Raw genomic sequence first — 26,877 nt, forward strand, 5'->3', positions numbered from 1 at the left:
GTTTCTGAAGTCTTTTTGTTGAAGAATAGCCACTTTTAGGTCAGAAATCGACCGCTATTCCTACCTACATGCCTCCAGCTTTCACCCAGACCACACCACACGATCCATTGTCTACAGCCAAGCTCCAGGATAGAACCGCATTTGCTCCAACCTCTCAGACAGAGACAAACGCCTACAAGATCTCTATCAAGCATTCTTACAACTACTATACCCACCTGCTGAAGTGAAGAAACAGATTGACAGAGCCAGAAGAGTACCCAGAAGTCACCTACTACAGGACAGGCCCAACAAAGAAAATAACAGAATGCCACTAGCCGTCATCTTCAGCCCCAACTAAAACCTCTCCAATGCATCATCAAGGATCTACAACCTATCCTGAAGGACGACCTTTGCTCTCACAAATCTTGGGAGACAGGCCAGTCCTTGCCTACAGACAGCCCCCCAACTTGAAGCAAATACTCACCAGCAACCACACAACAGAACCACTAACCCAGGAACCTATCCTTGCAACAAAGCCCGTTGCCAACTGTGTCCACATATCTATTCAGGAGACACCATCATAGGACCTAATCACATTAGCCACACTATCAGAGGCTCATTCACCTGCACATCTACCAATGTGATATATGCCATCATGTGCCAGCAGTGCCCCTCTGCCATGTACATTGGTCAAACTGGACAGTCTCTACGTAAAAGAATAAATGGACACAAATCAGATGTCAAGAATTATAACATTCATAAACCAGTTGGAGAACACTTCAATCTCTCTGGTCACTCGATTACAGACCTAAAAGTGGCAATACTTCAACAAAAAAACTTCAAAAACTGACTCCAACGAGAGACTGCTGAATTGGAATTAATTTTCAGACTGGATACAATTAACTTAGGCTTGAATAGAGACTGGGAGTGGATGGGTCATTACACAAAGTAAAACTATTCCCCCCCCCCCCGTTTCTCAGACTTTCTTGTTAACTGCTGGAAATGGCCCACCTTGATTATCACTACAAAGGGTTTCCCCCCTCCCCCCACTCTCGTGCTGGTAATAGCTCATCTTAAGTGATCACTCTCCTTACAGTGTGCATGATAAACACCCATTTTTTCATTTCTGTGTGTATATAAATCTCCTCACTGTATTTTCCACTGAATGCCTCCAATGAAGTGAGCTGTAGTTCACGAAAGCTTATGCTCAAATAAATTGGTTAGTCTCTAAGGTGCCACAAGTACTCCTTTTCTTTTTGCAAATACAGACTAACATGGCTGCTACTCTGAAACCTGCCAAAATAAGGTAATAAAAGCTGTTCTTGTCACAAAGGTGTCCTGACTACGAGGAGGAAGTATCAGAAATATTGTACAACCTCCTTTTCTTGTAAGAGTTCAACTCCCATCTTGCAGAGCCAAGTCTGAATAAGATTCCTCTGAAACTTTTGAGATTCTCCCATCATTAGTAAATGCGACTAACCTAGTCTAAAATATTAGCACTCTCATTAGGGAAGCCACAGTCTCTCAGTAGCCCTGTCTTCACTTCTACATACCAGCATGGCTTTTCAGCTTGCTTCACAACCTCCCGTTCCCCTCCCGTCAAAAAAAGAAAAGAAAAAAAAGATGATCAAAACAAGATCATGACTATACTGTTATTCTGACCAGGATTTTTCATTTCAGCTGCTCCATGAGCTTCTGAGTTTAGAGCATGTGGAATTTTCCCATTGGCTCAAGTGCACAATTTTCAAAATTATGGAGGTGGAATTCTTTTCATAGTTAAAATGCAGATCTATCCTGGGAACTATCTTTTGGTTTGCTCTTTGCCTCATGCCTGCTGGGTGCATTTAGCAAAGAGCACACCAAATTCACAAAGAGCAATGCAACCAGGTAAAGGGCCTACTGTGCCAAACTGACTAGCTTTGAGGGGCTCATTCACCAGAGCCCAGAATTCTGGCATATGCTTTTCTCCAGCCACTTTATTTAGGATAAATGGAACAAGCAAGCACACCTGTGACTTAATCTTTGGAGCGTTTCCTCTCAGACAGGTTCACGAAAAGGTTTACAAATACCACAATATTACCTTACCTGATTACACTGATTAAAAGAGTTGCTGAGTTTTTGCCTTCCTGGTATCCATAGCTATGTCATCCTAGGCTACCTGATATCTATGACCAGGCTGAATTACACAGACTACAGTAATAATGTCATTTGTTACAGTGGTTGAGCCGGCAATTCTGGGTGGTTTGATGAAAATATTTCCTGAGTGGTCTGGTTTAACAACAACTAGATTTCCCTCTGGCTTATTGCTATAATGAAAAAAAGAACATATTTTTGTTTTTAACGATGACGTCTCAAGAAGAGGTGAGTAACACCCTACACCAGAGTAAATAATGATTCTCCAACATTTTGTAACTGTATGTCATGTGTCTTAATGCTGTTTTATTTCCAGAGCAGCAACACATGTAGCAATGAAGGTATTCTTTATGTTCAGAAACCATTTGCAGTAGTATGCTCTTTCCTTATTTCTGCCCTAAAAACAGCAGTTTATTCAATACCTCTTGAAATTTTTAGTTACCAGGAATGTCTATTATATCTGAGAGAATGAGAGAAAAGTTGTATTTTGATAGATAATGCTCTGCTAGATGGTGAAAAGATATTCTACGTTCCCTAAAAGTTGGTGGCAAAGCTGAACTATACTTTGTCCAAGGCAAACATTTCCTGGGCCTGATATTCTGGATTTACAGCACACTAGCTCCTCTGACTTTAAAGCATTTACTCCTGATTTACACCAGTGTGAGTGCAGAATCAGACCCACTATGTCATTGATTGTACAGAGCTTACAGAATCAGATACTGAAGTTTTCTGTATCCTATACCTTCCTGTTAATTTTAAAATGTAAGGTTTATTTACCCAGAATTACATTTTAATTTCAGTTTGTGATCTGCATACAACATTCAAAGGTTCTTCAGCATAAACTAAATGGGAAGTCCGACAGATCAGAGCAGGCTTTGCACAGTTCATAACTTATACTTTCCTTTACAGTATTTACAGTAGCAATTAAAAAGCACCCTGTGGAAAATGCCTTGACATTTAAAGAAGAAGCTTGTCAGAATTTCTTGATGTGGTGAATGAATTACTCTAAATAACTGTGGTTATAGGCAGGCTCGAGCAACATTTTAGTTTCAGTAAATTGCTGGTTAATGCTTGCTAATTAGCTGTCCATCTGTGCAAGTTGCTGAGTGCCCCAGTTCTCACTGAAGTCAATGGGAATTGCATGAGCTCCTCAGTAACACACAGGAGGTGCTCAGCATCTTGCAGGATGAGGCTATTTTGAGGCAAAGAGAGAGCAGGCCTAGAAGCTGTCCCTGGATTTGCTTTGTATCAGCTGTTCATTCCAAAAGTGTGCTCAAAGCAGGGCCCCCCAACAAAAAAAAATCATCACCACTAGAAAGGCATTGGGGTGGTATGAGGAGAATGAATAGTCGGTTTTAAAAGTGACTTCTGTTCTTTGTTGGTCCAGGTACTGGAGAATAATCCCAATACTGGACATCCTGAAATCACCTCTGTTACTGAAGACAAATTGCCAGGAGCTGAAGTTCATTTTTTCTACAAAAGATTTTTCAGCATACAACAAGCAAAAGTAGATCCCAGTGCAAATGGACTTGGTAGGGACTCTACATCCCTTTGTAATGTGTACAGTCAGGGGGAGTCAATGGTTTTTTGTCATCATCCAAATGTATTGGTCAAGGTCCAGACTCCAGAGGAAAAAAATAATAACAATGATAATAATAAGTAAATGAAAACAGATTTGGCCTGTGGTCTGCCTATTGACTACCCCTGCTTTATGTAGTAATTTAGCCTTGCAAAACTATACTTACACAAACAGGGTACATTTTTTTTTATTAGTGAGAAAGTAGCACTTATTTTTTTCACTACCTTCATCGGGTGAGAGTGGGTGAGGACATTTTTTGCCTGGGCGGATATGTTTCCATGACACTTTTGCAAGGCTGCATTATTCGTATAGTTTCATCCGGGTAGTAGATTATTTGTTTTTTACTTCAGATATGACACAATTTTGAATGTTTGATATGAAACCTTCCAAGTCTGGAAATCCATATCATTAGAAAAAGGCAATGCAGTAGAGTAGGTCACGGATAGCAGAGTATGCATTTTGGTTACATTCTCCGGGCCTGATCTTGTTCCCATTGAAACCAGTGACAAAACACACATTGACTTCAGTGGGAGCAGAATCAGACCTAAGGTCATAGGTAAAGCAATATTAATTCACACAGACTATTTAACTAAGACAGCTGCAAAATATTCATTATGACACCTGAAACCAGATAACATTTCCTGATTTCACATTTTGCTTGTCTAAGAGATTTGCTCAATTTCTACTGAACAGGTTTGAGTGAAACTGGATGAAACTCAGCAGTTTTGTCTGAGCTTCAAGTTTTTGCAAATCCAAAATTCAAAGGTAGGTTTAGGGGTAGGGTGGGCACAGCTGCATGAATCAAAACTGAAGACCTCCTGTATATGTAAATGGCACATTTCCATTATTTACACTTGCTTTGGCCTTTGTGTATGAAATAGGAATAATTCCCCCCCGCCCCCCCAAAGCCATCCATATGTTCAGTGGAAACTGTTGCCTCTCTTGTTGATCCACTGCTATGGATTCCTGCTCTTTAATCCATTTCACAGGAATAGGCTAGGTCTCTATTCCTGCCTCTACCATTGATTGACTGTGTGACTTTGACCAAGGCAATGAGGCTCAAATTTGCAAAAATCACTTCTAATTTTGGGTTCAGTTTTCTACACCTATATTTCTAACTCTATTGCTCCAATTAGCCTTGCTTCAAAAGCCAAAGATCTAGAGCTTTATTCTTGCCCTGTACTTTTGCTTTCTTCTGCCATCTCCTTTATATGTGGGCCTATCTATCATCTCTTCCAAAACACTGGCCAATTTTGTCCTTCTCTTGATTCTGTCCTGCCTCTGTTTCAATTTTTAGCATCTCTTATTCACTTCCAGTCTTTGCTCTGAATCTTTATTTTTCAGACTTTAGGAAATGCAGTGTGCTGCAGCTAGACTTACTTCCTCACTGTCACAAGTGGACCCATACCACCTCCTTCCTCTTCACTGGATTTCAGTTGTCCCGAATACAGCAGACAATGTAGCATCCAGCCAGAGATGATGGTAGCAGAGAGTGTCAGAAGTACTAAGCTGATACAGGAGAGATGCAGAAGTTTTCATAAAAGTGACATTCAGAGCCATTAATTCTTTGAAGAGAATTGTATTTCTCCATTTGAGAGTTTTATAATCTATTCTAAAATTCTCAGTAGATCCTACACTTTATTCAGGTTTGATTATATAAACAATTCTGAATTTTCTTTTCTCAGAGTCATCTAACTCTTTAGAGAGAGAGATGTATACTTTTTATCTTCCTGATCATGAAAACCAGAAGGTTTAGAAGTCAAGTTTTGAGTTCAGTGGGGCTTAGCCTAACCACTCACTAACGGCCTGATTCTAACCCGGGGTGGGCAAACTATGGCCTGGGGGCCACATCCTGCTCTCCTGACATTTTAATCCAGCCCTCAAGCTCCCACTGGGGAGCAGGGTCTGGGGCTTGCCCCACTCTGCACGGCTCCCGGAAGCAGCAGCAGCATGTCCTCCCCTCCAGCTCCCACGTGTAGGGGCAGCCCGGGGCTTCGCACTCTGCCCCTGTCCCAAGCACCTGCAGACAGGGCAGCATGCAGAGCCACCTGGCTGATCCTCCACATCGGAGCTGGAGGGGGGACACGCTGCTGCTTCTGGGAGCTGCTTGAGGTAAGCGCCACCCAGAGCCTGCATCCCTGTCCCCCTCCCGTGCCCCAACCCCCTCCCCCAGCCCTGATCTCCCTCCCACCCTCCGAAACCTCAGTCCCAGCCCGAAGCACCCTCCTGCATCCCCAACCCTTCATCCCCAGCCCCACCCCAGAGCCCGCACCCCCATCTGGAGCCCTCACCCACCCTGCACCACAACTCCCTGCACCAGCTTGGAGCCCCGTCCCACACCCTGAACTCCTCATTTCTGGCCCCACCCTAGAGCCCGCATTCCCAGCCAGAGCCCGCACTCCAACCCCCAATATCGTGAGCATTCATTGCCCGCCTTACAATTTCCATTCCCAGATGTGGCCCTCAGGCCAAAAAGTTTGCCCAGCCCTGTTCTAGCCCATCAAAGGCAAAGGGAGTCTTTCCTTTGCTTTCAATGGGCTATGGATCCAGTCCTAATGTGCAGACCACCCTTTGCAAGGTTCCAAGTGCTCTCAACTCCTTACAAAAGTTAGTCGGTGCTTCAAAGGATCAGGCCATACCATAAAATTGAACGGAGCTGTTACTACTTGAGTCTATTTTAAATTTAAAAAATGTTTTCACTGAAAATCCAAGTCTGACTATTTCATAGAAGCGGCTGTTTCTCACTTTTCTTTTTGGTTTCTAGGAGCTACCCAGCCATCTTCGAAGTGCCATGTTTTAGTCTCCCTAAGATTTCTTCCATTTATCCTTGTTTTATTACTTGTAGTAATCCTAGCAGTTGCCATTGGCCTGGGTGGTGAGTACAATTAGTTATTTATTAGGTTCTCAATTAACCATTCAAGCACTTAATTTTTCATGAGTCTCTTACTGAGAATGGAATTAAACTGCCACCAAAATAGTTTACTGAAGTAAAACATCCTTTTGGTGTGATGACTTGAAATTTTATTTACCTGATATGAACAAAATTGATCTGGCACACAAGAGAGACCATGGGCATAACCCTCACTCACACACTGGGAAACCTGAAACAGTAAGAAACTTTCAAGGCAAATACTGTAATTGAAGACATAACTGACTGAAAACACAGACGTCAGTGATTCAACAAAATGATCCCCATTCAAAAAATGCCAAACATTTAAGCAGCCTGTGTGCTTGAGGAATAAAGACTAGATATGGCTTCAGACAATGCCATATTTGTCCTGTATGTTTCTCATATATACTAACAAAAGACTGACATCATTGTGTTTGAGTGCTCTAATGTCCTTTCCCCCAACCCAAAAAGATGGGAACAGGAAAAAGAATGAGCTTAGTTGCAACTGAAAGGTAACACCTGCACAAGTGCAGACACAGAATTTGTTAGTGGTAGAGCAAAACCTTCACACACAGAAAATTCATAGACTTACAAGGCTGAGATACACATTGGAGGAAACAACTCAGCACTGCAGTTCTGAGGAGGTTCTCCTTTCCTTCTTTGCTGATCCAGAGTCAGTCATATATACCAGACCCAGAAACTCTCCCTAGAATGAAACATAAACTGGGGATTAGAGAAGTTGGAAAGGAGCCATAATTGACAACAATGCTGTTTCACTATAGTTGCCATTACCAATGGATAAATTTAACAGCATTGTGTAGCAACCTCCAGATTGTAGTTCAGCATTCCTAGAATTCGAGGGTTGTCTTTTCACAAACAACACAAAATTGGGGCTATATAATCAAAGTAAGAAAAAAAAATACTTCCAGCACACAAATTACTATCCTGTTGTGTTCATGTTAGTGTGTTCTCTTTAATTTCTGGCAGTCCAGTACAACTGCATTGGGAAGTTTCGATGCAGATCGTCCTTCAAGTGTATCCAGCAATCAGCGAGGTGTGATGGTGTCTTTAACTGTAAAGGAGGAGAAGATGAATACAGCTGTGGTAATTTTTATTCTATTATGGGTCACTTCTAACTCTTCTTGGCAGCAGAGCATTTGGCATGTTATAGCAAAATGTGTGCTATAAAGACTTCAAGGGAGAGATGGAAAGAGAGAAATGAATAATTGAGTGATGCACAACAAGATGGCATGAGAACTCAGAGCAGTGACTGACCTTGCTGCCACACATGTGACACATGTATTCAAGATTCCAACATTTCCCTGTAACAACTTCTGGTGCCACACAACTATTTTAAATAGGGCCTTCCTGTGCTGTTTTATAGTAGCTGATTGTGATGTTTTCAACAGCTGAGGAGAAAATTAGAACCCTAATTTCAGTAGTAGGTAGTGAAGGAAAGATGGACTGATTTTCAAATAAGTGGATTTGTAATTTGGAATCATTTACATGCTGTTTGTTTTGTTAATGATTTGGAATCCTAAACCATGTACACAATTTTAGAAAAGTTTTGCCCTTCTCATTTTTCAGCCTGCCAGTAAGAGAATGAAACATTAATCTTAACATTTTGGAACCAGCTAATAATACACTGATCCAGGCCTTGATCTCTCCTTTCCACTTGAAAGTGTGGGGGGTATGTTGCCTCTGCTCTGCCATTTCCCATGTGAATTCTCCTCAGCTGGAGCTCTGCAGACCATGGGGCAGAACTGGGGAAAGGAATGGATGAAGCAGGGGATGTGTTGTGTTCTACAGCATCATCCCTGGATCTATTAGACTCATAGACTTCAAGCCTAGAAAGGATTATCGTGATCATCTAGTCTGACCTCCTGCACATTGCAGGTCACAGAACCTCATCCATCCACTCCTGTAATAGACTCCAACCTCTGGCTCAGTTACTAGACTTGTCAAATCATGATTTAAAGATTTCAAGTTACAGAGAATGCACCATTTACACTAATTTAAACCTACAACGGACTTGTGCCCCATGCTGCAGAGGAAGCAAAAAAACCCCTGGGTCTCTGCCAATCTGAACTGAGGAAAAATTCCTTCCTGACCCCAAATATGGTGATTAGTTAGACTCTGAGCATGTGGGTAAGACCCACTAGCCAGACACCTGGGAAAGAATTCTCTGTAGTAACTCAGAGTCCTCCCCATCTAGTGTCCCATCACCAGCCATTGGAGGTATCTGCTACTAGCAGTTGCAGATTGGTAACATGCCCTTGTAGGCAGTCCTCTCATATCATCCCCTTCATAAACTTATCAAGCTCGGTCTTGAAGCCAGTTAGGTATTTTCCCCCGCACTGATCCCCTTGGAAGGCTTCTCCAGAACTTCACTCTTCTGATGGTTAGAAACCTTTGCCTTATTTCAAGCTAAACTTGTTGATAGTCAGTTTATATCCATTTGTTCTTCTGTCAACATTGGGTCTTAACTTAAATAACTCCTCTCCCTCTCTGGTCTTTATCCCTCTGATGTATTTATAGAGAGCAGTCATATCTCCCCTCAGCTTTCTTTTACTTAGGCTAAACAAGCCAAGCTCTTTGACTCTCCTCTCATAAGGTGGGTTTTCCATTCCTCAGATCATCCTAGTAGCCCTTCTCTACACCTCTTCCAGTTTGAATTCATCCTTCTTAAACATGGGAGAGCAGAATTGTACACAGTATCTGGGACTTCTCCATGAAAATCTGGTCAGGAAGTAAATCAACTCCAAGCTGTATTATCTCCCTCTGGGCCCACTCTGAATCTTCTACTAACCAGCCCATAGAACCCAGGCTTTAGAAGCACTGCCTCAGCGGGAGTTGTGCTGGCTCATGGCTGGTGACCTGTAGAGGAAGCACTGCAGCTCCCAACGTTGTATCTTCATTTTCCCTCCACAGTCCCCAAGATCCCTTCCATCAGAGGTGATAATGCAAAGAGATCTCCACAAAGGGATCCTTGGGAGATCAGGCTTGATGTGATGATCAGGCATGTCCAACAACTATGTTCCTACAACTATGTCATGCTGCTAATATAGCAACAATTACTTTTAATTACTTTCTTCAAAGCTACTCAGCTAGGGCTTGATTTTCGGAGGTTCTGAGCACATGCATCTCCCATTGATTTAAAATGGCAATCACTCACCAAGAAACTCTGAAAGTCAGGCTATTAATCGCTCTATTACTGCTAGAATTCTGGCAAAAACGTTCTGAATCCATGTCCATTTATGTGGGGACTTGCCAGGTATGTCAGGCTGCACTGGTGAAGCTGCATTTGCTGGGTGTCCCTTGGTGTATTGTCAAGTAGTAATGAAGGTAAAGGAAAATCAATTTTCTATTTGGAAAAAGATACAGGTGAGTTATCTCAAAGAAACAAGTGTTCAGAAGAGACAAGTAACACAGACAGAATGAACCAAGAGATATAGAAGCTATGGTGATTTTCTTACACTGTTTTGTACGTGATAGATTTCTCAGTGGTTTTTATTAACTTCTTATTGATGCTTTTCATGTTTTTCTGAATCCCTCAGTCAGGCTGAGTGGAAAGAAGGCAGTGCTTCAGGTGTTTACTTTTGGTTCCTGGAGGACTGTCTGCTCAGATGACTGGAACGATGGGAATGGAAATGCTACATGTAAACGCTTAGGTTTCTCAAGGTACTGAATAAAAATGTGGGAGTCTCTAAATGACATTTTAAATAAACTTCTCTGGTGGGAAGGGCTACTTAGTTCCTGCAGGAATTATTGCCAGGCTTGGACTCACCCCCTGAGAAAGCTCTATCTACTGAACAGACCAGCTTCATTCAGGAAATAAGAGCCTGCTGTGCCATGCTGCTGGAATGTTCACTTCCAGATTCAAATTTCACCACAAAATGTTTTTTCACTGAACTGATATTTCCTATAAGCTGTAATGCAGCAGATACTGTCCACCTCTATTCAGTCAGATCACATGCAACAAACTTCAGCCTAGAGCTAGGGAAAATACAGCAAAAGGTTTCCTTGGAATCTTGATTCACCTTTTAAAGTAACTCACTTTGCTTGTGTTCCCACCCCTTCTGTGTTTGCTTCCCATGAATATCCTAGCACATGTTTCACTTGATGGAAACTGAAAAAATTAAGTGACTATTGTAGAATATTTATTAAAGGTAAAATTTGAAAATAAGTGAGTATTTGCACCAGCAAACTGATTCGAAAATAAACACATATCTGATAGGTACATAAACATCAAGTGATTTAGTGTCCAATTAAGTATAACCAAAACAGCTTGAATTTCAGTAACAACTATTCAGAATGAGCTAGTCACAAATGATCTACAGAGAAAGAATTATTTGAAGAAATTTTTAAAAAAAATTCATACTCTTCTCTAGAAAAATTTGTAAACCGAAAGGAAAGCAAAATTTGTTGAATAAAAAAAACTTGTTACAATTTTTTTATCTCCTCTACTATAAAAACTAAGTCTTTTTTTAGAGGGAGAAGAAGAAATTTATGTTAGTGTTACAGAAAATGTACTGACCAATTAAAGATAAAAAGCTCAGTACAAAATTAGAAGTAAAACCTATTTTCTCTGCCAAATTAGGGAGTCTGTTCTGTTCTCAGTGTGTGTAACTTCCATATATATTAATGGCAGTTCCATGCAGGCATGATAAGGCAAATAGCCTCCTTTGTGAGAGATGACTGTATTGCTTTATATGCTGTTAGTATCAGACTGATATATTTACTACTTTGAATCTTTTAGTAATACCCCACTGAATCATTTAAAAGTATTATTGGAAATTCTGTATCAGCAAGCTGAGTTTATAGGGTTTTTTTTGTTTGTTTGTTTGTTTTTTCCAGTTATATAAGTTCTGGTTACCTGCCTGTGGCTGCAATCGAAGAGGAGTTTCAAAGACATTTTGTTTCTGTCAGTCATTGGTCATCAGCTGATCAAGTGATAGCCTTACACAATGCATCATACTTAAGGTATGTTTCAGATTGTTTAGTTAAATTGAGAAAAGTTACTGAGCAAATCAGAGTATATATGGTGATAGAAATGGTCTAAGTAATGGAATAAGAATTGTTAATAGATTAAGTTTGTTAGCTTATTTTCTCAGTAAGTTACACCTTTTCTCAGACATGTAGGCCTTCATAAGTGTTTCATTCTGTTATACAGCAGAGACCCAGGTTCAGTGGCAGCTTCATTACTTGTTCCCCAAAGAATGAGAGTTCATGTATATTAGAGGCTTGATCCAAAGCCCATTAAAATCAAACTAAAGACTCCAGTGGACTTCAGTGGACTTTGGATCAGGCCCTTTGTACATCTGTAAATATATTCTGAGATGTATGTACTCATTCAAATGCACATACTTACACATCCAGTTTATTTCTGCATGCAAATATATATGCACACTCACACAACATTCAGTGTCTATTCTTTTAATTAGACCCGAAATATGAAACCAGATATATATCCCAGACAGGGCCGGCTTTAGGGAGTGCAGGGCCCGATTGGAACACCTGCTTGTACTCACCCGGCAGCACTTCGGTGGGGGGTCCTTCACTTGCTCTGGGCCTTCGGCGGCACTGAAGGACCCGCCATCGAAGACCTGGAGCACCGCCGGGTGAGTAAAACTTAAAAAGGCTCCAGCGCGGGGGCCTCTTAGGCGCGGGGCCCGATTCGGGGGAATCGGCCCAAAAGCCGGCCTTGAACCCTGAAATTTGAGAAACCAAAGAGCATGCTTAGGAGCTAATACTAATGTCTTTTCATCTTAGAGAAGAGTGTACTGCAGGCAAAGTAATCATCCTAAAATGTTTGGGTAAGTGTTTGTGAAAATTAAAAGTAACAGATCAAAAACTATCTTCAGTTATATTCAGTTGGCTAATGCGTGGGGAATGAATCTAAGAAAATCCAGGAGTATATTGCCACGTTGTAAACATTGAGTAGTGTTTTTGTGATGTCCAGGAAGAACTGCTTTCTGTAAATAAAGTTTCAAGGAAGGAATTATAAAAGGGCAGAGAAGAAGATGTGGGGTGAGGAGGCAAGCGATGGGGCACGGGAGCATATATGGGGAGGATTTACGTGCAAGCGAGGAAGCAAATCTTTAAGGATACTGAATGTGTTCAGTCAGTGGATGGATATTATAACTCCACCTAACTGTCACTGGGGAGAGGAAATTTTTGTCTTACCTGTGAGTTTTCATTCTAGGACCTTCCATGTCAGAAAGTCTTTAGAGTGGGACCTTCTCCATTTCCATGGCAAATAGAAGCAGACCAGACTTCGCTCTAAGCATGGGTGTGTAACCGCGCCTCAGGAAGTGTTCACTCTAACAGCATCCAAAGCTGAAAAATACTATATAAGTTTAAAAGTGCTATTTAATTCAAACCATCTGCAACAGAGCCTTGAAATGAAATTTAGGGTTTTCCTAGAGAAGCACCCTCCTTCCCTTTCCAAACTACTTGAAAAGTGAGCAATAGCCAGAAAAAAAATTGGACATAATGCAATCCTCTGAGGGAGGGTCAGGCTGTCTGACATGGTGCACCCTCAAATGAAAATTCACAAGTAAGACAGAATTTTCCCTTTTCCAGCCCCCTCCATGTCAGTCTTCACAGTGGGATGCAGAAAGCAATAAATCATCTCTTGGAAGGGAGGCAGGATTCAACTTACCCATGAGGAACTGAAAAGGAATTTAAAAGTTATTGGGGCACCCCTTTCCATAACATTCTATCAAACACTGCATCACCTGGGATAAGGATTTTGCCCTGATAGTGTTGGAGAAAATGTGGATGGAAGATTCTGTAGGACTCTTTCAAACCTCTGCATAAGACGAGTGTGAGCTCTCCACTCCACAAAATCACTATTCTTTTCACTGAGTGTATAATAATGAGAAGAGTTGTAACTGAGGCTTTGAATGCCTCTGCTATATAGTCCTTATTCCGCACTAGGCTCTGCTCATATCTAACTTCTCTGCTTCCTTAAGATGTTTGGATTCAACCAGAAGGGCAACAATACCACTTCCTATTACATGAAGAAGATTGCATTGACCTTGGGTTGATAATCTTGTGGATCGAGGCCTCCTTAATTACCATATTTGACAGAGTGTTTCATTGAGAGCACACCAAGCTCCAAAATCTCCTGTCAAAGAGATGGCAAATAGCCAAAAGATATTTTCAGTGACAAAAGGAAGAGACATACCAACTGTGAAGCTGAAATATGGTTTCAATTAGGATGTATAGTACATAGATTAAGATCATGACACGAATCTGCATATTGCCAGAGAACTGATAAGAATAGTTAGTCTTCAAGAATCAGTTATGTGACAGTAATACGAGATTCTCATGGGTTTCTTACAGGGCAATATGCCTGCAGTCACTAACTTGTCTTTCCAAAAAGCATTGTTCTTGAGCCTCATGGTCAGGTCATATTGTAAAAAGACTAGAAAGTCCTTTGCTTCAGCTGGCTTTGCCCTGATGTGTGTCCCTTGTAACACCAACATCTAAATCCCAAGTGATGCATAGACATCAGACAGAATTTCCACCAAGACGGTAGAAGGATGTTCATTACCTTCTTAGAATGACTGTAGCTCCTTCCTTTCTGCTGATGAGTTAGGCAGGACTGGATTTTAGTTTAAGTTAGGTCCTGTTTGCACTGTGTTTTGTTTGTGCATGTGTTGGCAGTTTGAGAAGAGGTTTCAGTTACATTTAAATCAGGTCTGAGAACCAGGACCTGAGGGTTAATGAGGTGGTGATTATTTTCATAGTGGCTTATACCTTCATCATCTCCTTTACCATCTTTACTCTTAGTGGCAGGGGGTGGAAAGACATAAAGGAGGCCTTTTAGTCTACTTCTGAGATAAGGGGACCATAGCCTCTGTTTTTGAATGTCTCTTCCTCATGTAGTACCTCTTTTGGTTTTCGAGCTGGTCTTGGATGCAAATAGGTTCATCATTAGGCTTCACACCTGGCCTGTGATATGCCAGATGGTCTAGATTGAATTCCATTGGTTTTAAGTGTGTCTTGTTGAGCCAGCCAACCCTGACTTTCCTTCTTGGCATAGAATTCTGAGAAAGAGAGACACAACTTCTCCCCAAGACAAGAATAAGGCTACTTCTCTCAATAATGCTGAAAGTTCTCTCCCCTTTCAACAGTTATATATACACCTCATGTTCCCGAAGAACTATCTGCTGCAAATGAAGGAGGGTGTGTGATGGTCCATAGAACAAGAAATGTCTTCTCCTTCAGCCACATCCTACCCAAGTCATAGAGGAGTCTAGATATTTTCTCCCCTTTTCCCAGCTAGCTAGGGTCAGGTTGCCATACCAGTCTTTTCCAAGCTTGCTGGTCAAACATTCATTCCATATTCACTGCATCTTCCTGTACACAGTGTTTCAACCATTTTCTTGGCTCTTCTCTTGTTTTCCACCTATGAATTCTACTCTCAAATGCCTCCCTAATGGGATTCCCTTCATCCATTCTTTGTACATGCTGATACCATCTCATTCCATTCCTCTATGGCAACTTCTCTGATATCGCAGACCTTGGTTGCGCTCCTAATTACATCATTTTATTCATGGTCCAGCAATGTCCTCCTCTCACTGCCCTCAAATATCTCATTTCAATGGTGTCAGGTCTTCTCAAGTGCCTCTTTTTGGTCACCCATGTCTCTGATCTGTACAGACGATCTGCTCTTCCCCAGGTTTTGTATTGTTGTCCCTTAAGTAGTCTGAGCATCTGTTTATTATAAATCACTTCACTTATCCTGCATCAGACTTCCCCCACATTCAGCATCCTTGCTTGCAGTTCTCTGTTGATCTCTCCATTTGCTGTTAAAGAGCCCCCAAGATACTTAAATGCAGAAATCTGATTTAGGCCTTGGCTCTTCATGTTATATTCATCTGTCTTGGTTCTCCGCAAGTTGTCCACATGACTTCAGTTGTTTCTCTACTCATTTTGAGGTCACATTTTCTCTGTTCCCTGTTCCAAGCATCAGTCACTTCGACCAAATTGTCTTCACTACTGGCCATTAGCACAATATTGTTTGCATAGATCAACTTTATACCACCTTCCTCTTGAATTTGCTTACTTATGAAGTACATCATAATTATGAATAGTAATGAAGAAAGCAGTGATCTCTGGTGTAGTCCAGCCTTCACTTTGAAACCCTCTATTACACTGAAAGGTGTCTGCACTTTTGTCATGGAACCATCCTACAAATCCACTGCCATCTGGACAAAATCCTCTGGTACCCTAAGATCTTCCAGTACCCCAAATTGTAGCAGGGGCACCAGCAGTCTCCTAGGTATGGTACTTTTTCAAATGCTTTCTCCAAATCAAGGATTGTCCAACTATGCTTGACATTTCCCTCCAGCTTCTTTTCCACCAGCTGTCTAACAATGAACATACCATCTGTCCTCCCTTTTCTTCTTCTAAAGCCAAACAGCTCTGTTCTTAAAATAGGCTCCACTATTCAGCAAATGCAACTATCTATGATTCTCTCTAAGTTTCATGAAGTGGGGCAGTGTGCTAGGGTGGTCCTGATTGGAGCACCTTCTGCCAGCATGCCATGCCATGCCATACACCTGCCTCAGTTTCCCCTCCATCAGAGTCCCCACTAATTCACAACCAGTCTATCTGAGTATAAAGATAGCCCTTGTGGGGTGGGTTAATTACAAACAAAAGCCCTGTGCATAGAAACCATTACCCGTGTCCGATAATCATAGTCTCAACAGTACATCACAAACAACCTCAGCATCTTTCACTACATCCTAGAATCATTCACTACACTCCAGCGCTCAGTACAGCTCTGGCATCCATCACCACACCTCTTCCTCACTCTTAAGACCTCTCTCCCTCCATCTTCAGCTCTCTGGCTCTGAGAGCCAGCAGGTACCGCCCCCTTCCTTCCCCCCCCCACCAAATGCTCTCAGCCTTCAAGCCACTTCATGGTTCTCTGGCCTTGGCTTTCTGGCTCAGGCAGGTCAGAGGCTAGCCCCTACACTGGCTTCTAGCTTTCAGCCCTTTTCAGCCTCCCACCACTGGCTCCCTAGCATGGGACAGTCAGCAAAGTAGCCCCTCCACTGGCCTTCTAACCAACTCCTCCCACTTCCCAGGATCTGCAGAACTTTCTGATCCATGCAGACTCTCTCCCAAGAAGCTCTCCTTTCCTTTGCTGGTTCTGATTCATCAGACCTGACTCCCTCTAGGCCAGGGGTGAAAATAACATAAATTTTTATGTTACCTCTATGGGGGCCTGGCTCTGGGCCCCTGGAAGTGGCAGGGCCTCAGGCAGAAGGGGCAGAGGCTCGGGTAAAAGGGATGAGCTGGTGGTCAGCCTTTCCAGCCAGCCCTTCCGCACTGCCTGGGGCTCCGGCAGCAATTTAAAGGGTCCAGGGCTCCAGCCACTGTCGCAGTAGCCTAATGGCCAATTAGGAGGATGGAGCACCATCTGGGGTTTATAAAGACAAAGCAGTACAATACAGAAAGGAAAGAGTTAATATGTTATCAGCCCTTTTGGGTAGCAGTTCTCCCAGCATTCAGTACCCCTTACACAGAAGGTGTGCTCCAAAATATGTCCCCCAAACCTACCTATTATTTATATCATAGCTGTTATGAGCTAAAAGCACTCTGTATATCACCCAAGACTAAAATTTACGAATTAGTTTGTTTTCTTATTTTTCTGGTACCACGTACCTTTCCTTATCTCTGTTTTGGATACTACATTGCAAGGCCAGAAGGAACCACTGAGATCACCTAGTCTGACCTTCTGTATAATGCAGGCTAAAGAATTTTCCAAAATAGTTCCTAGAGCAGATCTTTTAGATAAACATCCAATTTTGATTTAGAAATCATCAGTGATGTAGAAGCCACCCCAATACTTTGTAAACTGTTTCAATGGTTAGTTACTCTCACTGTTAAAAATTTACACATTCTTTCCAGTATAAATTTGCCTAGCTTCTACTTCCAGACATTGGACCGTGCTATACTTTTCTCCGCTAGATTGAAGATCCCATTAAATATTTGTTCCCTATGTAGATACTTATAGATGGTAATCAAGTAATCAAACCCCTTAACCTTCTATTTGTTAAATTCAATAGATTGAGCTCTTTGAGTCTATCACTATATGGTATGGTTTCTAATCCTTTAATCATTCTTGTGGCTCTTCTTTGAACTCTCTCCAACTTATCAACATATTTCTCGAACTGAAGGCACCAGAACTGGACACAGTATTCCAGCAGCAGTCACACCAATGCCAAATAGAGGTAAAATAACTTCTCTATTCATACTCCATATTCCCCTGTTTATGCATCCCATGATCACATTAGCTCTTTGGCCACAGCATCACATGGGGAGCTCATGTTCAGCTGATTATTCATCAGGACCCTCAAATCTTTTTTCAGAATCACTGCTTACCAGTGAGTCCTTCATCCTATAAGCATCCTGGGCTTCATCCTGGGCTTTTTTGTCCCCCGATATATACATTTACGGTTAGCTGTATTAAAATACACAGTTTGCTTGTGCCCAGTTTATCAAGCAATCCAGATTGCTCTGAATCAATCATTATTAACCACTCCCCCAATTTTTGTGTCATCTGTAAACTCTACCAGTGATGATTTTATGTTTTCGTCCAGGTCATTGATAAAGATGTTAAAGAGCACAGGGTGAAGAACCGATTCCTGTGGGACCCCACTGGAAACACATCCAATTGATGATGATTTCCTGTTTACAATTAAATGTTGAGATCCGTCAGTTAGCCAGTTTTTAATTAATTTAATCCAGTTATCTGTGAAAGTAACTACCAACTTCTACCAGGACACAGAATGAATATATTTTGTCTTTGATAGATTTCATATTTTTCAGAGCCTAAAGCTGGCTTTCCCAAAGCTGTGGGACATATATCTTGACGTGAGTGAGCAGAAGTGAACAGTATTGTGGGAAAAACGTAATATAATTTGGTCAACATAACATATACGTATTGGCTAACACTATTGTTCCAATGCATAGGAGATAAACTATTGCACCTTCATCTTCTGATATTACAGATGGTCTCGTTGATAATGTTGATATATTTTAATTTACTTTGCGGAAAAGAATAAACCTGAGTTTGGGGAATAAGAGTATGTTCTGTTGGATATCCTTTCCTGACTCCAGCACTTGCTTTGTGAAGTGGTTCACTCCCAGATGAGGGCCCACCCTGAAGCACCCCTCATGGGGTGAGAGAGGGATAAATCTGCTCAGACTTGAGAGCCCCAAAAGAAGCTTTTGGGGTTTGATACTTTTCCATAGACTCCCAGCATTGGTCTCAGGAAAGGCAGCAATGGCATCCTCCTAATGGGTAATCACTACACTGGAACCTGGAGGAGCAGCAGGTTCAAAGGGAACACCTGCCTAGACAAGGTAGTTCAGAAATTCTCACTGGAAGTAGGGTGGAACTTATTCCCTTGTCTAATGCCTCAGTGGCTGCTTTGTCTTCATGCTCCCCAAAGTGCTTACCAACAAAATATTTGGAAGACTATCAGTGTTAGCCTGCAATTTTCTCATGTTTTTCTTCCTGTTTTGTTTTGTGCAGGCTCAAGATGGCCTCCCAGTTGAACATGATCTTCATAATAAGAAACTGTAGCCAATATGAGGCTTTTGTATCCAAGTTTAGACTGAGTGATGATCTTATTCTCCTTTCTGTGGGTTTGGCAGGACTAATCTCTCAGATGATATGACAATGCCCTTTACTAAGAAACTGAAGCAGGCCTAACAAGCAGAGTTATGAAGATCTTTTAGTCCTTAGGTATAGGTATGTCTTGTTAGGGAATTCCCACTTCACCTTAATCACACCCTCATAAGCTAGGTGAGGAAGAATTATAAGCTCTTCAACTTTTCAAGGCTTTTTTCCCCCTTTGGTTTCATTTTCTAAAAATAGAAGCACCTATGAAGATAAACACCCCTTTGTGATTAATTCTGCATGCTTAGCTAAGAATCTGAGATATGTTGCTCAAAGTCCCATCTGTAGAGATTTCTCCTTCTCTTTAGAGGATCTAGAGGGGAGACTCTCTCCTGATTGTGAGCAATATCCTTCACCAGTCCCTCAGCCAAACCCCTGAGACCAAGGGGGAGGGAGCCTGTGAGGGGAGAGTGCGTTACCAGGGAGATTGAAAGGACAGTCTGCAGGCATGTATCCCACATGTCTCCCTTAGGAAAATCATATCCACTTTATTGTTGCTTATGGAACCCCTGGAGGCTGGAAAAGGAGAGGAGGTAGGTCCATCTCACATGTAAGGAGATTTGAATTAGAGCTGGATGGGGAACTGTTTTCCTGTTCTGTGAAAAAATTTGAGATATCAAAAGATGTTCCAGTTGCAAATTAGGCTGAAATATCTAATTCCCAAAAAGAATTCCGGGGCAGGTCAAGTGAAACATTTTGTTTCTATAACTTCAAAATATCAAAACCAGAATGAAACCATTTTAATGTATTTTACTATAGTTAGTTTAAATTACAAAAAAGTCATCTCTAACCAGAAAACTAGATTTTTTTTTCATTTAGAAAATGCCCAAATGGAACACTGACAATTTAAAAAAAAAATTTCAACATTCTTTTTTATTTGAAAAAATTGTCAAAACCAAGTCTTTCTTGCAAACAGTTTTGGTTTCAATAAGTTGGTGCTTTTTGACTAAAAGTGTTTCCATCAAAAAATTCCCAACCAGCTCTAATCTGAATCACATCATTCCATACCTTGATGCTGGGTCTGGGCTGAGTGGGGGCTGACTGACCAAGAAGAATGGAGGGGTGAGCCAGAGCCATTGGAGAGAAATTACTCATTGGTATCAGAAAGGTTGCAGGCAACTTGTGGGAAGGGAGGATACTTTGTGGCCTTCTCGATCACCTGGGCATAGACCTGTCTGTGAGCAGGCGTTTCTTTCTTCCTGGTTGTGATGCGGGAGCCTTGCATTCCCTTGAAATTCAGGAGGTTCCAGTGAAACTTTCCTGCTTCATCTGCAAGTTGTGGGAACAGGGGTCCAATACCTGAGGCAGAGGCAGTGGGGACTTTGAACTTTACCCACAGTGCTCTACAACACAGTCTTTGGTCTGGTCTCAGTGAAAGGAGCTTTGATGTGGCCTGCTCTACTGTCTTGGTGGGGACCTTGCCCTTAGGAGAGCTTGAAACTGGTTTCACGGTGGTCTGTTCCACTGTCTTAACCTGGACCTCACCCACAGACCAACTGGGAGCTGAGCTCCTGTGGCCTGCTGGATGTCTACCATTCTGAGGGGAGAGAAAGCCAAAGGAATGGGGAAAGTGTGTGTGTGGGGGGGTGTTGTTTGTCTGTTCTGGGTTTTTTTGAGTTTAGCAGTTTTGAGGAGAACAACCTTGAAGCCAATGATGGAGAAAAGAAACTACTGAGAGACATTTAGTTAAAATCTTTTTAAAAATCCTGTGAAAGCTCTGCTCCAAAGGGAGCCCTGGAGCCTGCTGTGTGTACTGCTTGGAGGCACAGAATTCTGGGGAGTTCTTCCTGAGGTGTGGTCCTAATCCCAGGCTCAGAGCCAAGACATGGTCCGCCTTCAGTTGGAGGATGGGGAACATCTACTGTGAAGACTGTCTGACATGGAAGGGACTGAGAACAGCTGGAATTCAAAAAGTAAGGAATAAAGTTGTGTTTCACACAGATAGGATTGTGCTTACCATGTTTATAATACTCTCCCATCCATGCAGAGTGTGGTACTAGGTCCAGGTACTCCTCCCGTATAGTCGGTGGAAATGCATCATTGCCCTGGCAATGGCCATGGCAGGTCAGCCTTCAATTTCAAGGATTCCATCTGTGTGGAGGATCCATCATCACCCCATGGTGGATTGTCACAGCAGCCCACTGTGTTTATGAGTAAGTATCTTATCTACTTACCTTGTGGATAGTTGCTTTCATGCAGGGGAAGGATAAAGGAAACAGAACGACAAATGACTTTGAAGAACAGTTCTGCACAGGAGCAAAGTGTTATCCTTATTTTACTTCCTCTAATGAAAGTATCTCACGTGTTACTGTATAAAGAGGGCAACTGTTGAAAAAATGCATACACTAATAATGGTCTAACTGTTGTGACATCAAAATCTGAGGTCACATCTGGGAAATTGGGCCTTATTTTCAGAGGATCTGAACACTCAATCTCCTTTGGATGTAAATGAGAACTGTGGGTGCACAGTACCTCTGAACAAATCAGGCCGTAGGCCAAAATTGCTAACCTGGGACACCTGAAATTAGGTATCAAATCAATCCTAAAATAAGTGGCCTGATTTTCTGAGATTCTGAACATGCATGAAATCATGTTCTTCTGAACAGTGAGGTCATCTTTAGTAAGTTTGAAAAACCAAGCCTAAGTATTCATTTAGGTGCCTGACTTTAGGCACTCAAGTTTGAACATTTTGACCATATTGCATAAGACTTAATAATTTAGGAGGAATTTGTACCTGACGATTCTTATATTCACAATCTCCAAATTATTTTATGAGACCATTTTAGCTTGTCCAAAATCAGTTAATTGTAGGACTGCTTACAGTCTAGTGTGAAAACTGTAAATGGGTAAAGACTTGCTTAGATTTTTCTTCTTAGAGTAATATTAAACCTGTTCCCCTTCCTTATGTGTAATGAGAATAGTCTCCCAATGAGAGATCTTGTTTGCATGCCAGCATCGGAAGGCTCCCATCCTTACTTCTAGGAACTCACAGGTTAAGGATTTGTGACTTGTTCAATATTTCACAGAGAATCCGTAGTAGAGCCAGGAACTGAACACACATCTCCTGAGCCCCCATCCAGCAATCTAGCTAACACATGATTAGCATCACAGGCTAAATCCTAGAAGAGATTGAAATTACCGCATGCCCTGAAGATCAGCAGAAATGAATAGTGGTGAACTAGTGACAGAAGTGAGTTCCAGAATGCAGGTCTGTCCACTGAAAATGCCATGCTACTAGCCCTATTAAATAAATCTAGTGACTATCTCAACCACTCTGGTGTCACACAGGGAGAGAGGTGGTTTTTCAAGTAGGCAGGATGCAAAACCACATAAGTGTTTATAGAGAAAATCAAGATCTTAAACTGCATCAAACTGATAGGGAGGCAGCACAGCCTTTAGAGCATTAGCGTAATTTGAGATATATATCTATATATGCACATATACATGTATGTGTACTCAGCTAGTCACTGGACGCAGACGTGCCGTCTTTCTAAGTTGCCGGGGATGTTCGGCCACACCCCAGGCCCTGCCCCTACTCCACCCCTTCCCCCAAACCCCTGTCCTTTCCTACCCCTGCCCCACCTGCCTCTTCCCACCCCCGCTCCACCAGCCTCATTCTGTCCCCTCCCCTGAGTGTGCCCCCCTTGCTCCTTACCCTCCCTACAGGGCCTCCTGCACGCCGCTGAACAGCTGATCACAGCAGGCGGGAGGTGCTGAGGGGAGGGGGGAAGATTTGAATGGGGGGGTGCCAGTGGGTGCTCCAGAGCTGGAGCATGGAGTCAATGCCTATGACTGTATGTATGTTTATTTATGAAGTGACGTTTAAAACATGGCAGATATTAACAGATAGCTAGAAAAGTAGTGTAGAGTATAAATATTCCGAGTCCTATAGCTATTAATTTGGCATGCAGGCGCAGTCGCCAATTTTAAAACTTGACATTTATAAAAGTTTTCTCCCTCCTGCCTCTTTGTTTCAGTTTGTACTTGCCTAGCTCATGGAGCGTGCAGGCGGGCTTTGTGACTCAACCAGGCACTTCAGTTAATCCATATTCAGTGGAAAAAATTATATACCATAGAAATTATAAACCCAAAGCGATGGGGAATGATATTGCGCTGATGAAGCTGGCAGCACCACTTGCTCTCAATGGTAATTTTTTCCCCTTTGTTTTTTTCTCTTTTTTTAAATTAAAAGTGCGGGGTAATTTCTAGTGATACAGACCAGAAAAGCTTCTGAAGCACAGATGGGCTTGAATCAGAACACTGGGGAGAAACCCTGGCTCCTCTGGAAGTCAGTGCAAAACTCCTGTCACCTTCAATGGGGAACCCGCAATGAGTTTTGGGGCAGTTCAGATCCAATCCACATTCAAACATTGCAGCTCAGGCGTATGTCTATAATGGGCCTTATAACAGGAACCCCGAGCCAGACTTCTGGAGAAATTCTGATTTGGATCCAAACTGGATCTGAACTTTGAAGGGCAGACTCCTGTCTACTTCAAAGCAGTTGCAAAGCAGAGCTGTCTGCTCATACTTTATCATCTCATATGCTATGACTCAATGCCCATTGAAATTAAGGGAGAAAGTCCCACTGATTTCAGTGGGTTTTGGGTCAGGCTCACAGTACAGATGGACTAGTCCCAAAATATCTAACACTAGGAGATATCCTGTACTTAATCTATCGAATTCACATGGAAATGAATATCATTAAAAGACACAAACTAGTCTTTAAAATATTGCCAGTCCATTTATATACTACTTACAGTGGTCACCATTTTAACACATGAATATCAAAGCTATGTGGGCTGCTGGAAATCACACAGAGAGAGGAAGCTACTTATCTGAACCATTTATTCTTATTCTTCCAAACTAGTTTTTCCATCCCTGGTAGAAATGAGCTAGCCTCTCACCCTTCCAGCTCAGAGGTGAGACTAAAGTGTGAAGTTTATGCTGCCTGTGCCCCTGCTAATTTCCCTGTGCCCGGCCTGCCTGTGCCCCCGCTAATGTCTGTGAATATATGGAGGTGGGCAGTGCCCGAGCCTTTGAATCTGGCACCTTTCAAGAGTATTAACATTTCAAATAAAAGTCGAGACAATGAAAATAAAGTGATGCATTTAAATTAAAAACAAAACAAACATCACTCTAACTTTCAGATCAGGCTGCCAACTTCAACTGACATGGCTGGTGAACCAAAATACAGAACCATTGGTAAAAAGAGCATCGTGCTGTTTTCAAATACTCTATAAATATCTCCCCAAAGATGATGCCTTTCTTCATGGGGGTAGTTCTACAAATGTTGTCGCTTCTCAGCTCCATATTTTCTAGTTCCCCAATTGGCTCTTCTTTAGAAACCATATCTACTCTGCTGTTAAATAAAAATTAAGCTTCAGGTTTTTTTCAAAATCTCAACTACTGTATTTAAAAAAAAAGTTTAGGATAGTATCAAGATTATAAGCATTCTGCAGTACATGACCATCTCCGAAATGTATTCACAATATGATCAGAACAGCTGGAATGTATCTAAAGGGAACTTGGAAGGCTACACACTTGTGGCCGGATGCTTTGCACAGAGACAAATTCAAGCTGGAGAACTGAACTGTTTGTGAGCCCCTGAGTGCTACTAGTATTTGTACGATGAAAACTTTCCTTTCTTACTGCCAGTTTCTTTAAACACGTCGCGATCTGCAGCTGCAGACATACGGTGATACCACACTCATTGGTAAAGTGCATCAAATAAATCGCACAACATTCAATGCCCCAAATCCTAAGCCTATATATTCAGCTGACTGAAGAAAGATAAAAGCACTTGCAGAGCCCCGACAGTCTAGTCAGTAGAGGGCAGTGGTGTGCTCCCATGACTTATACATAGGTTACTAAGTATGTACTTTAGCAAGTAAAATGGTATATACTGTTTTTAGATGCAGTTTTGGATTTTGCGTGTGGGAGGAGACTATTCTATTTTTTAGATGGATTGATTTTCATTACATGTTTACCTCGAGGCAAACCTTGAAGCCCTTACTCAGGCATAAAACTCTCATTGAGGTAAAGACTGAGTGATAGTTTAAAAAAAAACAACCTTCCAGATCTGGCATTATAGCAGCTTTAGAGCGGTTCCTATCAAATACACATTTAGTGCAGCTACAGCTTTTCTGAAGTTACACTTTCTTGTTTTAAACATTTCAAGACATATCCCCAGTGAGCGTAAATTGATTTACGCTAGCTGAGGCTCTGACTCAATTATTTTATATGTAATAATAATAGTACTTAAATAGCACTTTTCATCAGTAAATCTCAAAGCATTTTACCAAGGAGATCAGAATCAGATATATGGAATAATACACATATGAATACAAGTACCACCCCACCCCCATGTAGGTCTTCCTCTGCATGTTTTAAGAGCAATTGTTTTTTTTTTTTAAATAGGCCTGATAGAACCAATTTGTCTGCCTAATTTTGGTGAACATTTTCCAGAAGGGAAAATGTGCTGGATATCAGGATGGGGAGCCACAGAAGAAGGAGGTGGGTATTTTTAATGTCCACTGTAAATGATATGCACTAAAAAAAGTCATGTGGAATAAGTACAGTGTTTGGCAGTTGCAGTTACAGCATTAAATCGTCAGAAAAATCTGGAAAGCAAAGCTATTCCTAAATATAGGAATAATTTAGGGTCAAATTCACCCCTGTGCAGCGGGTCCAAAAAAAGCAGATGCACCACTTAAAGCCTCAAAGTAGGGCTGTGCACAGGGCTAAATTTCGTCTCTACCAAATACCACCCAGAGTATTATTAATTTACCTAATTTGATTGGTTTCTTTGTTTCTAACCTCAAGTAGAGGAAGTATAGCATGATTCCAAGGATCCAATGTACATTGTCTACATTGATGTACTTTAGAGCTGGCTGGATAACAAAGAAAACATGTGTAACAAGAGTTCACTTTACTCTGAATCATAGGGGTCATCACATTCATCAACCACTGGATGAATCACTCCATGAAAGTGAACGTTTTTGAATACTCACACTGGAAGGGCACTTACTGTTCGTTAGTCACCTCTTTAAAACGTTTCAATAATTCAGTCAGAGAGCAGAAACACTATGGGACCTAGGTAAAGCCAAGGCGAGAGGTGCCTTCAGAAAATCAAAGGAAGAGAGAGAGGCAACCAACCATACAACGTGAACAGCAAACAGTCAAAGCATAGTTTGTGAACAACACCTATTGTGGAAACCATTTATCCAAACAATTTGGTCAATAGTTACAAATTATGAATATACTCAAAGAAAATTAGGCTTATTTTCAAATAATCTGCCAACTAAACAGAGGGCTGAATTAACAAGTATTGTTTGTAATGAATAGTTTGACTAGCTCTAAAGTTCTTTATATCACCATCAGCTGTCAAGTTTGTAGAACTACATAATGCACAACTTTCACAGCTATATGCTGTGGCTCATTAGTGGGTAATGTAGGCAAGTGGCAGGATGTCTAGATTTCCTGTTTGCATATCATCATGTTAAGCTTAAACCATATTCTTTTATCCTTGCCTTGCTAATTCTTCATATCCTTAAACTTTTGTTCTTTACTATAGGACATTGGTTTCAA

The 26,877-nt window shown here is 41.6% G+C and overlaps 1 protein-coding gene across 1 annotated transcript in view; it reads left to right on the forward strand.

The window, feature by feature from the left end:
- TMPRSS3 (transmembrane serine protease 3) overlaps positions 1-26,877 on the forward strand; it is a 73,562-nt gene that overhangs the window by 37,499 nt on the left and 9,186 nt on the right. Inside the window, exons 6-15 of the mRNA XM_073359813.2 lie at positions 2,197-2,340; positions 3,500-3,644; positions 6,456-6,566; positions 7,569-7,685; positions 10,139-10,262; positions 11,439-11,564; positions 12,354-12,397; positions 21,278-21,443; positions 23,268-23,437; positions 25,708-25,803. Of these exons, the coding sequence (XP_073215914.2) occupies positions 2,323-2,340; positions 3,500-3,644; positions 6,456-6,566; positions 7,569-7,685; positions 10,139-10,262; positions 11,439-11,564; positions 12,354-12,397; positions 21,278-21,443; positions 23,268-23,437; positions 25,708-25,803 (1,117 nt within the window). The 5' untranslated portion in view covers positions 2,197-2,322. The remainder of the gene's footprint in view (positions 1-2,196; positions 2,341-3,499; positions 3,645-6,455; positions 6,567-7,568; positions 7,686-10,138; positions 10,263-11,438; positions 11,565-12,353; positions 12,398-21,277; positions 21,444-23,267; positions 23,438-25,707; positions 25,804-26,877) is intronic.

This window comes from Lepidochelys kempii, chromosome 1 (genome assembly GCF_965140285.1).
Source record: "Lepidochelys kempii isolate rLepKem1 chromosome 1, rLepKem1.hap1, whole genome shotgun sequence".
NCBI lineage: Eukaryota > Metazoa > Chordata > Testudines > Cheloniidae > Lepidochelys > Lepidochelys kempii.